Source organism: Parasteatoda tepidariorum, chromosome 10, assembly GCF_982258835.1.
Source record: "Parasteatoda tepidariorum strain Cologne lab strain chromosome 10, Ptep-v5.0, whole genome shotgun sequence".
NCBI lineage: Eukaryota > Metazoa > Arthropoda > Arachnida > Araneae > Theridiidae > Parasteatoda > Parasteatoda tepidariorum.
The window spans coordinates 23,088,689-23,103,835 of NC_141764.1; the positions used below are offsets into that span (position 1 = coordinate 23,088,689).

The 15,147-nt window shown below is 29.6% G+C and overlaps 1 protein-coding gene across 3 annotated transcripts in view; it reads left to right on the plus strand.

The window, feature by feature from the left end:
• Positions 1-14,795, plus strand: part of c12.1 (spliceosome-associated protein CWC15) — a 29,583-nt gene extending 14,788 nt beyond the window's left edge. For all 3 annotated transcript variants that reach the window (XM_071184425.2, XM_071184423.2, XM_071184424.2), the window contains exons 5-7: positions 5,499-5,581; positions 9,418-9,516; positions 14,538-14,795. In XM_071184425.2, the coding sequence (XP_071040526.1) occupies positions 5,499-5,581; positions 9,418-9,516; positions 14,538-14,765 (410 nt within the window). In that variant the 3' untranslated portion in view covers positions 14,766-14,795. The remainder of the gene's footprint in view (positions 1-5,498; positions 5,582-9,417; positions 9,517-14,537) is intronic.
• Positions 14,796-15,147: the final 352 nt, after the last annotated feature.

Below are 15,147 nucleotides of genomic sequence, written 5' to 3' on the forward strand. Positions count from 1 at the left end.
CATTAATTAAAGTCAAAGTTATTTTGGAAACTGGCTTCAACTCATCAATATAAAGTTTGTCGGTTGAGCCACTGGAAATTTGCACACTCTGAAGATCAGGTAAGTTTAATTTCGAAAAATCTGGTCCTTTAAACCACAGTTCACTGGCTGCAAGGGCCTTAACATCAAGTCCTCGGGAAATCAAGTCTGCGGGGTTAAGCTCTGATGGAGTATGTTTCCATTGGAAATCTTTGGATAGTTGCTGAATTTGAGACACTCGGTTGCTTACAAATGTTTTGAGCAAATTAGAAGGAGAGTTTATCCATGCTAGGGCTATCGTTGAATCCGAATATAATATAACTGAGTGTATTTCGAGTCTTATTGCAGCTATGACCTTCTGTGTAAGTTTTGAGAGAAGTAAGCAGGAGCAAAGCTCGAGTCTAGGGATTGTCATGGATTTGGTTGGTGCAACCTGCGATTTACTACAAAGAAGTTGGGTAGTTACTTCGTTGGAGTTAGATACATTTTGTATGTAAATCACTGCTCCATAAGCTTTTGAAGATGCGTCTGCAAATCCGTGTAACACTACGTACCTTGCACTAACTTCCAAGAAACATCTGGGAACATGAATGAATTCGATATCTGGTAGAGTTTTGATGAAGTTTCCCCATTGTTTAGACACATCTGGAGGTAGTGTTTCGTTCCAGTCCAATTGAAGCAACCACAATTGCTGCATAAATATTTTAGCTTTGGCAATGACAGGTCCTAGGAGTCCTAGTGGGTCATAGATGCGAGCTATTTGTGAAAGTACATCTCTTTTGGTGTAGTTGCTATTTGTACTGGTGGTAACCTTATACGTAAATGAATCAGTTAAACTGTTCCAAAGCATTCCTAAAGTTTTGACCATTATCTCATCAGAATTTCGGTCAAGCGAGAATTCCTTATGTTCGGTTGATGAAGCCTTGTTGAAGCACCATTTGTGCAAAGTCATGCCTCCTCGTTGGAGCAGCTGTGTTAATTCTGATTTGAGTTTTTCGAACTCGCTAAGTTCTGGAGCACCAGAGAGGCAGTCATCCATGTAGCAATCTTGAAGTACTGCCTTTGACGCTAAAGGAAAGTCCTTCTGCTCATCTAGGGCAAGTTGTTGTAGAACCCTTGTTGCTAAGTATGGAGCGGATGCAGTTCCGTATGTAACAGTTCGCAACTCATAAACTTTAGTTGGTGCTGTTTTACTGTTCTTCCATAGAATTCTTTGAAGCTTGGTTTGGGAAGGATTAATCTCAATCATCCTGAACATTTGTTTTATATCTGCTGTAAATGCGTAAGCGTGTTTTCTAAATCTGATTAGGATCGAGAAGAGATCTTCTTGAAGTACTCCTCCCTTGCAGAGTAAATCATTTAAAGAATGTCCACTGGAAGTTTTCGAACTCGCGTTGAAAACTACACGAAGTTTAGTAGTTTTGTTTGATGGGCGTAAGACACCGTGATGTGGTAGATAGTATCCGGTTTCGACATCTGAAGTTTCCTTCACCTCTTCCATATGTTGTAATAATTCATATTCGCTGAGGAAATCTGAATAAAGCGTTTGCATGGCGGGATCGCGTTCTAAACGCGTCCATAACTGATCTAGTCTCTTTGATGCGACTGTCTTAGAATTTCCTAACATTTCTTCGGAAAAATCAGGTTTGAATGGCATTTCCACAACGTATCTACCATCCGGTTTCCTATAATGCGATTTCGCGAAATGTTCGTTACAATATTTTAATTCATCGCTGCAAGTTTCGTTTGTTTCGATTTCTTCAATTTCCCAAAAGCGTTTGAGAGTTTTATTAAGAATGTCTAAGTTTTTAGTTAAAAAACAATGTTTAGGAGTGTTATAAAAATTATTGTCTGAAATAACACCTGAAACAAGATAGCCGAAACAACTTGATTGCAAGAATAAGTTGTCTGCCAGTTTTATTTTATCGTCATTCAATAACGAAAAGAACAATTCTGCGCCTAATAGAATGTCGATTTTTTGAGGAATAAAAAATGATGGATCAGTTAATTTAACTTCCCTGGGAATGTTTAAGTTCGAAACATTTAATTTTTTAGAAGGTGTGAAACTTGTTATATTGGGAACAATTAATAAATCTATCTCCCACTGCGAATCCTTATTTTCATTCGATAGAAAAGCAGATACTTTTTTCTTTATATTTAATGATGTATCATTCAAACCACAAATCGGAATGTTTATTTTTTCTTTTTTCAATCCCAAAAAGTCTGCAGCGGAGGAGGAGAGGAAAGAACTCTCGCTAGCTGAGTCAAGGACACCTCGTAAGGGTTTCAATTCTCCCCAAGCGTCTCTGACATATATTATTGCTGTGTTTATCAAAATGCTCTTATTTCCGTTACAGAAAAACGAAAGACGAGGGTTTTCTGGCACCTGCATATTAATTGATTCTGAATTGTTAATTTGTGGATTTCTTTCTCGAGAGAGAGTAGGCGTCGCGAGTCTGGTTTCACTTTGAATGTTATGACTAGTTGTCGTGATTGACGGTGTAGAATATTCATGAAGCAATGTGTGATGATTCAATTTTTTCTTACACACAAAACAAGCACTTTTCGAATTGCATTTATTGAAAGGATGGAAATCGCTTAAACAATTATAACAGAGCTTATTTTTATTCACCAAATTTATTCTTTTTGATAATTTCATCCTTTTAAATTCATCACAATGATATAATGCATGTGATGGAGATTTACACGCGAAACATAATTTTTGAAATTTGTTCGATTTAACTAAAAAGGACTTTGATCGATCAGAATTAAATTTAGATGGGATGTTTGCATTAATACTATTTAATATTTGGTATCTTCTTTCTAAAAATTCTAAAAATGTGTCAAACTCAGGAACTTCATTATCTTCAAGAGTCAATTCAAATTGTTTACGAGTTTCGCGATCTAATTTATCCAGAATGATATTTAATAAAAAAACATTAGAAAGTTTGTCTCTATTGAAATCTAGTATTTTTAATGATCTAAGATTTTTCTTGATATTGTCCAAAATATTACGAAGTTCTCTGGCAGATTCTTGTTTAATAGGTTGGATTTTAAGTATGTTTTTGATGTGGCAATCAACCATAAGTCTTTTATTTTCATATCGTTGTTCTAAGGCTTTATATAATGATTCAAAATTATCGTCTGACGTTTCTACTACCTTCGCTTCACCCCTTAGGGATCCTCGTAGGTAATGCAGTTTTTCGTTTTCCGAAAGTTCCGGATTCTCACTAATTAGGCTATTGAATTGCGTTTTGAACAAGTTCCATTCCTCGAATTTTCCGTTGAAAAACGGAAGTGGGATTTTCGGGAGTTTAATTAACGCCTTTTTAGGCTGATCACTGATAATAAAATTATCAACACTTTGATTTTGCACTATGTCAATGTTTATAGTTTTTGATTTACTAATAGAGGTTTTGAGGCTTACCTCTAATTTTTGAATGTCGTCATCCACTTCGAAGAGAGAGGCCTCGACTTTCTGGAAATCTTCTTCCTCTGCGATTTTGTAGTAGTCATCTTTTAGCGTTTCGAATTTCTGATGGATACTAAGCACAATATCCAATTGAGCCTGGAGCTCAGAAATGTCCATATTGTCTTGTCCCTCTGAGAGGACATTATTTAGTTTTGTAAGCTGGCTTTTTATGCTGCCACGCTTGCGGTTTAAGGCAATGATATTTGCCATATTTTAGCGGGATGAATTTATTAAATTCAATCTAAAGCGTTTATTCAGTATTCCATAGGTTCTGGATCCCTCCGGGTCGCTTAGGAACAAAATGTGCGGAGGTAGCGTAAAATGAGAGAAAGCGTTTTGTAAATTAGGAGTTTATTTGCGTTTCCCTTTCGGGAGTAGAGCGTAGACTGTAATGGCGTACAAACATAGACTGCTTGCCAAGTTGGCGTATTTACAGTGTGCCAAGGGGAGATGCTCGAACGCCAAGAGCGTAACTTACAAATACGGAACAAGTAACATAAGAAGTTTTATAATGGTTATCAAATTTATTTAAAAATTAAATGAATTGTTTTTGCATGGAAAAAAAATTATAAAATTTTCTCATGAAGAATACTAAAAACCAGGGTTGGCAAGATTTTGCCGCATGTGGAAAAAACCACGGTAAAGACTATCCTGGCAAAAACAGGTTTTTGCAAGCAAAGTGGCAAAAAGTGGAAAAAACTTATATTTTCCAAGATGAGAGGACAAAAACACATTTTTGATACAAAATTATTCCTAAAATTGAAATATATACTATGAATATATATAATTAAAAGAAATTAACAAAATTATTATTCCATAATTAAATCATAATGTATTAATATATCATTTTAGTAGTTTAAAACATTATTGATCACTCTTTTCCAGTGAAATGAACTTATTTTAAATTAGTATAACTATAATTTAAAGCGTAAAATATCAATCAACATGAGTAGTTAATTAAAATATGCAAGTATCAATGCAATTTTTTAAATTTGCACAAATTCAATACTTAATTCATCATCACAATACAATTTGTGCTGTCTTAACATAGCATAACAGAACACTAGTTTTGAAGCATTATTTACAGTATTCCAAATTTTAGAATATATAAATGAAAAGTTCGGAATCACTCTTTCAATGGCAGCTAACTTTGTTTACCCTTTGAGTTAAAATTTGATGTGCTAAAAGAACCATTTTTGTTTGTTAACTTAATAAATTTTTTTAAAAAAAAAAATTTCTATTTGTTTGAAAGTTATTGCAAATTTAAGTACTTTTTCAGGGATAAGGATTTTCAGGGGTAGGAGTAATTTTACATAATTTTTTTTAAAAATATTTACCAATTAATCATTGTTGTAGAAAATTTATTTTACCCTCACGAGATCTTTATTTGTTTATTTTATTAACTCTTTCACGTAGATGTCAATTTAATGTAACAAAGAAAAAGATTATGTGTTACCAGATATAAATTTCAACATTTATATTAAAATTCGAAAGAAAAAAAAGCTTCATAAGAGCCATTCCTTATTTGAATTATTCTTTATTTATATCTTATATAAAAGTTTCGTCAAGGATTAAAATTTCTGCAATCTTTACATTAAACTTTTTTTTTCTTAAAGTTCAGATGATTATTATTATTTATTTTTGAAATGCAAGTAATCTTCTATTTCTTTGTGATTAACATTTTAGCAAAAAAATTCTTACATAAAGCTACATTAATTGTATACTTAGAGAAAAAAATATTCTGTGTTTCTGTGAAAAATATTGACATTCTAGAGAAAGAAAAACAATGATAAATGAGAAGCAATTACAAGGGGCCGAGATGCCTGATATTATAAAAAATTTGTGACATTAGACAAAAGCCCTCTTTGCTTGTGTTATCCTGGCAATGTAGTCGGATTGGACTAGCTTAGTAAGCTAAGCAAGGCCTATGGTGAAACTTGTATTGAAATGTTATTGTTTTTTATAGTTTTCTTTTACTTACATACTAATCTTTAAAAACTCATTACAGATCTAAGTGGTGGTTCATCCAAAAAATCAAGACTAGATCAATTGCCAGCAGCAAACGTAGATGCAGATGACCCAGTTGATGAGGTATAAAATTTAATTACTTGAAAATGCAGTCTTAGTTATGATTATTTGAGGTTATTTTTTAAATCCTAGATAAAGATTTTTTATATTGCAGAATTTTTGTACCCATCTAAGTTAGGCATTTTGTTTAAAATTTTTTACATACTGAAGTATTGATATTCTTCTGTATTTCAGAATATCAATACTTCGGTGTGTCCAAATAAAATTCGTTTTTTCTTTGTATAACAATTGAGCTTGTTATTATTTTTAAAAATAATAAATTTGTGTTAAATGTTTATATTTTTGAACATCTAACTCCTTTTCTTACTTGCCAAACCACTGACTTATCGTAAAGATACAGCTCCCAGTAGAACACAGAAGTTGATCATCACTGTTTGTGGTCAGTAGAAGGGGGTGTGATCACTTCAAAGGGGCTCAGGATTCAGAGTATCGGTCCTCATTAAATTGTTCAACTGTAAATTGCTTGACACTTCATTAAAAAATTACAAAAGCTGGAGGAGCCATCCTCTCTGTAGAGGATCAAAATTGTGGTTTCCTGGCTTCGGTTCATCCTCAAGGATGTTTCCCAGACTGTGGGCAATAGTGCAATGTAAATTAAGTACTATTACTTCCTTTTCCTACCTGCATTTCATATTTGTGCTGAACTGGCAAAAGGCTTTAAGTCTTTTCATCCAGTCACTCCTGACTTTTACAATGCAACAGGACCATGTCTTATCCTTTCAATCTACCTTTGTTACGATAGTCTTACTTGTACCTTTGCCAAAATATTTTTTTTTTTTTTACATCTACTGCCAAAGTATCAATCCAAAACATTCACGCAATTTGATATTAAATGTGGCATTTTGCCTTCGTTTCATGATTTCTTTATTTATTGATGGAGTATTAGCTCTGTTAAAAGTTTTTTATTTGATAGATATTTGATAGGTCCTGAAGTTTCTTGAAATTATTTTTTAAATTTTTACTGTGATGCTAATCGTTTCGTTCTCAGCCAAAGTTTTTGTAGTAGTAATGAAATAAAGATCAAAACTTTTGGAAATTTGTTCCATGCTGCAAATTTTTTAAAGCCCAGGGTTGATTGTGCTCCGGAAAAAATCCGGATTTCCAGAATTTTCGCTAACAGTGATCCGGAAGTTTCCAGAAATCAAGTTTTCAAAGGTGGAACTTAACACAGTTTATTTTATTTGTTTGTAAGGGAGAGCCAGAGAGATACTTTATAAGCTTATATTCATGATTAATATTCATTTTTTATCAGTAAATAGTTGTTATAATCATAAACTCAAGAAAGAAAGACATATTTGTAAATTTTAATTACTTCTCCAGGTCATCATAGGTATGTGTAAAATTTTAAATATATTTTAAGTAAACTGAGAAATATTGAGAAAAAGGGAAAAAAAAAACCTTGTTTAAATTTTCTTCAATTTCAATTTTTTTTTTTTTTTTTTTTTTTAACTCAAGAAATTTTTTTAGAATTTTGACTTGGGCTCACAGTCACCCCTGAAAGCCTCAGCAGAAGATAACTGGCATTTTAATTATAGGTTTGAATCATATATGACTATGGGAATGCGTATAAGGATGAACAAAATAACTTCAAATTAAATTTAGTAAACTGAATATGATGCATTAGAAATTAAATTTCGCTACTGTTAGAAAAAAAAACTTGTTCACAAAGTGGAGCAAGTTGGCTTCTTTGCAGACATTTTGAAATGTTTTAGGTTTTTGTTTTTCTGATTTTCACACGCTCTAGCTCCATTCAGAAAAGAATATTCAAAAGCCTTGTATGTTGATTTATTTTGGTTTTTAATTTTATACTTAATGTTATCAAAGAAACTAAACAGATTTCAAAAGCATGATCTATCTTTTGTCATTCTGTGCTACTTCCATCCTATGCAATTTAGAGCCATCCTTAGCAGTGTTACTGTGCTACTTCCTTCCTTAGCAATGGCTATGAAATAAACCAAAGAATCACCCTTCTTTTATCTTTTCAGAATTGATTTCAATGTTTCTGTTTTTAGTTTTCTCATTATTTTTCCTTCACTTTTATAGCTGTCAAGACCAATTTTATGTGTATAATTGTTGAAAATTTGTGTTTTTCAATTGAGATTAGATGATATGAGGCTAATGTCATCGAAATTAAGATCCTTTTAGAAAAATTGGCATACAACTCATTTGAAACTAGCATAATGACAGTCCTTAATTTTAAATATCTATATTTGATAAAAATGGTCATGGTTGTTATATCAATCAAACATGTTCACTTTTTAACCATTATCAAGAATCAGACAGGTTATAAAGCCGTTTACTGTGAAAATTTATTAAATTTAACTGTCAAGCATGTAGTTTAAGTCTTTGTTTTTTTTTCTATTTAATTTAAAATTCTCCAAATTATAAAGATTAAGACTTCTTTACAAATTTTTTTATTAAAATCTTATATTATTATTAGTTTTGCAAATAATCTACGCAATAATAATATTTGAATATCATATATAATAATAAAAAGAGTTTGGTTATCAGACTCTCCAGATCTCAAAATCAAAATTGTTAGGTAACTTGTGTACATTTATTCAAAGCGTATTTGAGGGCCTTTGAATTGGAGGATGAAAAGTACTCAGTGTTAATGTTAGAGACATGTGTTCTAAGAAATTGTCTATTCTCAAGTGTCTCATAACAATTGCAGGTTCATTTTTACATTCACTTAAATGAGTAATTATTTTTTGTCACTCTTCTAGGGGGGTGAGGTTTAGAATGCAAAAGAGTCTGTGCATAATTTGCACGAACACTGCTCACGGAAAATTTATCACTATTGCCGCCAATTTTTTAACACTACTTTTTATTTTTTGAAAAAAAGAAAGACTGGTTAGGGCCAGAATATTTGCGTGTATAACATTAGGGCCATGTGTATAACATTAACACTGAGAAATGATCAGTGTTAATGTTACACATTTTTTCTAAGAAATCTAATCAATTCAATAGACTTGATTTCAAAGTCAATTTAATTTACTTTGATTTGTGTATTTCTAACCTTATCAATAAAATTAATTAAAATACTCTAACTTTAATTACTATTATATTTATTTATTAATTATATTTATTATATTAATTATTATTGTTAAATTTTTTTGCCTAAAGTTACTTTAATGAATATTAATATATATTTATGCTTCTAACGCTGTGAAAAACATTAACGCTGTGTCATTTATAATGTGAAATAAATATTTGGTTTATAGAATCAGTTTTTTAATTGAATCAAAACCTTCAGGTATTGATGAAATCACATTATATAGTTGGCATCGTATATGCTATTACAACATTTTGTTTTAGATTTATCAGTTGGAAAAGTAATCAAAATAAAAAACTGTTCTAGTCATGAATTAAAAATAATAATAAAATTATACAATAAAAAAAACTGCAGTGTGATTCTAAGCATAATGTTTATAAATTTTTAAGCAATGTCAGTCTCATGAAAAGGATATTAATTGCAGATAAATATTAAGGTCACCGAAGCGAAAAGCAGAATCAAATTAATAAAAATTATACTGGAGGGTGAAAATTGAAAATTCAACTAGATTTTACCTTTGTATCAAAAATTTTGCCTTCCCTGCTTATGTAATAAAAATGCAAATTTTTAATCGCAAATACTTGCTGTAATTTATAATTCTTATATGCTCAATCAAACTGTATCTTACTTCAAATTTCAAAATATCACATATTCATTGGGATTGTTTGAAAAATAAATGTAAATAAAATTTCTCAATATGATGCAGCAAGTATTTATAAGGAGAAAAAAAATCTTCAATGTAAACATTTTATATTTCTAAATGTTTTTGTAATTTTAAATTTAGGATGATGAAAGTGATGACAGTGATGATGATGATACTGCTGAATTGATGGCAGAACTACATCAAATTAAAAAGGAAAGAGCTGAAGAAGCTGCCAGGAAGGTAAAATTTATTTTTTAGAATTCATAAAACTAGATTATGAGCTTATAATCATAGTATAGTCTATAGCAATCTTTATGTTTATAGCACATATATTTATATCTATAGTCGGTTGTCTATTCTATTGGAATTTCCAGAAGACTTCTGGTTTTTGGCAGTTTTTTCTAGTCTCGTGATTTAAACGAAATTTTCTTAGTTTTTATATGTTTTAGAAAATTCTTTAAAAATATGTTATGTGCCTCTTTGTGATAATGCCTGAACCTTCTGTGCTGGAATTTTGAAATTTGGGTGCCAAGAGGAGTTTTATCCCCTTGATTGTGACCCTAAAATAGTTCAAAACTTTCAATTAGTCTGTTAGAGAGGGATATTTCGAAATTATTTTTTTTCCTCACAAATTTATTAGGCATTGCTATAAATTAAACTGTAGATCATTCTGTTTTGTTAAATTTATACATCCCTGATGTTTACTAGCTTACAGCTCTTTTTATCAATCAAAACCAAGCTTTATAACTATTCTTTAATAATTATTTTTTATTTTTGATCAAATGTCTCGGATGAGCATTGGCAAATGTAGAATGATGTCACTGAATTGGAAGTTTGAATACTGTATGAAACCATGTGTTTATTTTTTATAGTTACAATACTATATGAAACCATGTGATTATATTTTTATTATTAGAATACTGTTTGAAACCATGCGCTTATTATTTTTTATTGTTGGAAATCTTAAATGAAGCCATGTGTTTATTTCTATTAATCATATTTATCTTAACATAAATGACTCAGTACTTTCATTTTGCTTTCTAACAGAGGGTAGAATGCTGAATTTGTTAAAGTCATACAAGTTTTTTTTTCTTTTCTTTAATATATTTCTAACAAATTAGTATAGCCAAAGGAAAATATGCATATTTTTTTATTTAACTACATCAAAGTGATTAAAATTTAGCACCTACATATTAAAAGTTTTTAAAAGTTACGATAGGAGTGCGCTACCATTTTTGAGAAGGGGTAGGGAAATAATAATTTTACTTTCAGAACCATCAATAAATTCAGTTTTTACTTCAATTGATGTTAACTTAGTTATTTCTTAGTTCAATTAAAATATAAAAAATTTATCTTAAACATTTATGGACTAAGTCAAGCTATTTATATGTAATCTTTGCATATAATTTTTTAAGTAAAAAATATTTTAGGTTTTGTCTTTTTTATATTCTCTAGTAAAATCAAATTATTATCTGGTTTTTAATTTTTTTTCTGTAGGAAAATAATCCCTTTAATTTCTACACTAAATAACTTTAATCTTCAATTTTTTGATAAATATTCAAACTACATTTGTCTTGAACTTTTATTTGATACATCCAACTGATTTACAGACTTCACTACATTTTATCAACCTTCCGACTCTTAGGCTCCTGTGTCCAATCTCAGGCCAACAAAGTGTTTTCTCAGGCTTTTTTCTAAATAATAATGAATTGGTGAACCCACGCACCCTTTGCATACAGCTCCAAAACTCTTTCTCCCAGATAACCGTCTTTGTATTTCAAGTCTCTTTGGTTTATCTGTAACTCCTTTCTAGAATCTTTTTTTTTTCCATAAAAAAAAAAAAAAAAACTTTTTGATGCTGATGTGAAACCAGTGACCCTTTTATATAATTTTTTCTGACGCTTTAATTACAAGTAATAATATACTATTTTTAATCGTAAAAAACAATCTAATCGTTTTTTAAAAAAAAAAATGTCTTAGATTATTGAAAGTATGTTTGTACTAAAATATAAAATTTAAAAAAAGTAGTTGGAAAATTTTTTTCTCATTCATATTAAAAAATTTATCAATAATTAATTTTGTAAATCAAAAAAATTTCAGTGATAAAAAACATTTTTTCTTGAATCTAAATAAGTGCAAATTTGGAAAAGAATTGTTTGGTGATTGAGTGCGCCATGTTTAGAAGATTTTACCTTAACGCAGAAAAAGACACCAGTGTTTCAAGCTGAATTTTGTAACTATAAATTATTTAAGCTAATAAATATAATATTTTTCACTTAAATTAATTTAACTAAATTCACTTTATAATTAATAATTTACTAAATTCACTTAAATAATATAATAGATGTTTTTAACCTAAATTAGTAAACAATAATTAAAAAAGTATTAAAAATAAATTCTTCAGCAAAGGGTTAGAAAAATATATATGATTTTCTTTTAAGAGAAATACTTGATTCATAAAATGAATAATAATGAGAATAAAATAGCTAGCTTCAGAATTTTTTTATTCTTTTGATGAGATAATAATGAGAATAAAATAGCTAGCTTCAGAATTTTTCATTCTTTTGATGAGATAATAATGAGAATAAAATTGCTAGCTTCAGAATTTTTTCATTCTTTTGATGAGATTGATGCAATATAATATATATTTAGTAGCAAAAAAAAGTAATGCCTGTAGTTGTTCTCCCAGTTAATGCTGGTGGTATTAACCATTCTTTTTAGCAATGTGACCCTTGAAAACATATTCAGCCACATAAAAAAAAAAATTAAACTTAATTCTTTTCTTGCAAATTGCTGAAAAATATTTACATAAAGTTTTTGAAAAATGCTATATTAGTCACTCAGTCTGAGTTTCTAATTTTAAGGGAGAAAAGAAATTATTTAAATAAATTTGATTTAAAGAATATATGAATTTATTTATTTACTCATTTTAATTGTTTTGTTATTATGTTATGTTATGCTCAGAGCAAAAATCTCAGGCTTTTTGAATTTCTGAAGTTGGCAGGTCTCATTTTGGAATTGATTTGAACCATTATAAAATAAATTTTCAGTATAATATTAAATTATTCTGTTTTATTAATTTATTTATAATCTTTTTTTTTTGGTAAGGGTCTGGGTTTTATCAGAAATAATATATTTCTTTTTAATTGTGAACATTACACACTGAATTTTTCATTGAAATTCACTTTATTGACTTTTTTTAATTTTTTGAAAAAAAGAGAAAAAATTCTAGTAGGGCATAGGAACAGACCAGTGGAAAATGAGTATGGACTAGTAATATCTTTTACTTACAGATCACTGACTAAATTTTTTAATTTCTACACCTGGTTTATTTAAGTTTTTTTTTTTTCTTTCAAAAATTTAGTAAAATATGTTTGTGGAATGATTATAATTTTTGTATACTTGTTTTCTTAATGTATTTTTAATTGTTTTAATGCGCACTGATCCATCACAGAAAGCCCCATGGGTTGAGCACCCCCTTTATCATAGTACCATTCCAACTTTGCAAAACTGGCTACAACTAGCAGTCTGATTAACTGTCAAATTTAGTTATCTTGGGCTGAAAGTATTTCTGCTTATATTAGAGCTGACAAACTTATGGCACCAAATGGCATGTGAATGATGTTGCAGAGGCACATGAAAAGTACAAATTTAATTATTTTTAATCACTAACATTCTTTGATAAAAAAAATCCAATGCTGGCGGTTCTAATAGGTTCATTCAATAAAAGAACAATTTTGATGCCATTATAACATTTTCTAAGGTATGATGTTGATAATATAGTGCCCTCTCAACTATATTGTTATTATAGTAGAGATCTATGAAAAATTAAAAATATCTGGCTTTTAATTATATAAATTTAATTTTATTGATTAGGACAAAGGATATCAGCTTTACGATATTTTACCCTAGTTAATATTAAAATTATAATATATTAATTTAAAATAATATTTATTCGATTTTAATTGGAAGTATAGTACACCTAGTAATTCTATAGTTTAAAACCATTCTACGATGGTTTAAAAGCTTTTTAAGATGTAATTTATTGAGTTGCACACTTAAGGATTGAAAATAATAAATCACGATTTCATTGCCACCCATATTGGAAAATGTTCTCCATTTCTGGCTTATACTATTGTATTTTTTAAAGTTTTTTTTTCTCCAGTATTTATTAGTATTATTCAGCTAATAGTTTCAACAGCTTTTAAGAGGTAGTATAATACACAAATTAATTCTATAGGTTTAAACCATTGTATAACATTTTAAAGATTTTTTTAGGAGTAATATATTGATTGACACTCTTTTAAGGGCAGAAAATAATGAATCACGATTTTATTGGCACCCTTATGAGAAAAAGTACTCCGTCTCTGGCTTATGCTATTGTGTTTTTTTTCCGGTATGTTTTGATATTATTCAGCAATTATATTTAGCAGCTATTAACAGCAAGTATAATACACAAAGTAATTCTATAGTTTAAAACCATTGTATAATAGTTTAATTGTTTGTTTTTTTTTAAAAAACAGTAATTTATCGAGTGCCCTGCTGAAGGAACAAAAATATTAAATCACAATTTAATTGGTACCCTTATGGAAAAATTGCCACAAGACCTTTTTCTAACTTGGTGTGTAGCGTTTTTAAAGGTGCTTATTTTCGATTTTCATTTTTTAAAAGCACTTAAAGGTGCTTTTTTCATTAGGTGTTTTTAAAAAGTACTTAATTTTCCCTTTTCGAAATTGAGATTTTTTTTTCTTTACCAACATGATTTTTGCCACGTATTATGCAAAAGCGTGCTTTTCACATTGTTCTATTCAACATTTTCACAATTCATTCAGCCATAATTAATTTCGACCTACCGTCTGACCATAACGTATGGAAACGTCAATCATTTTGCATATTCGATGAAATACTTGGAGAGTCTGCATGTGCATCTACTGAGTTCGGTGATATTCTACCACTCTCATGTACAACTCTGTCGCATTTTGCAAGATATTCTCAATTTCAGGCTTCATTTTTTACCTTCTGAAATCGAACCGAAAAATATTTCTATCCTTTATGGCTAATATAATCAAGAAAAAGAGTTCTATCGCAGAAACTAGTTGTTTTATCATGATCATGTAAAGTCTTTGAAAAATATTTTTCATTTTGTTAATGTATATAGTGCTTAAAAAGTACTTAAAAGGTGCTTATTTTTTGTTGACTATGAACCCTGTCAAAATAAAAATCATTTATTAATGATGGATTTCCTTTCCACAAAACATTAGGAAGCTGAGAGGAAAGCCCAGGAAGAAAAAATAAGAACTGAAAACATTCTGCGTGGGAATCCCCTTCTGAATGAGAAAGCAGAGTTCAAAGTGAAAAGAAGATGGGACAGCGATGTTGTTTTCAAAAACTGTGCCATCGATGAGCCGGATAGAAAGGAGAAGCCCTTCATCAATGACACTTTAAGATCTAGTTTTCATAAAAAATTTATGGAGAAGTATGTAAAATAAAAACAAGACAGGAATGTCTTCTTGTTGTACATAATTCTTTGTTTTATTTTATACTCTCTTTTTTTAATTTTACCATCTTGAACAAGAATTTCCAAGCTTTCATATGTATTTATGTAGTTATTTTAGTAACTGCCGTGTAATAATAAAAACTTAGTAAAAAAGATTGTTTATTGCTTGTTGTTTCATTTCATTTTTCTTAAACTTTTTATTAGAGTATATGGTATAGTTCTAACTCATCAAGAGATTTATCTACTTTAAATTCTAAGGAAATGAGGTCTTTCATAGGGGAACGTTTCATGAATCATGATGCAAGTCTAATTATTTAGTATTCAATCTTTAAGGTGTTCCTTTTAAAATGATTGAGCAAAATTAAACACCCAAT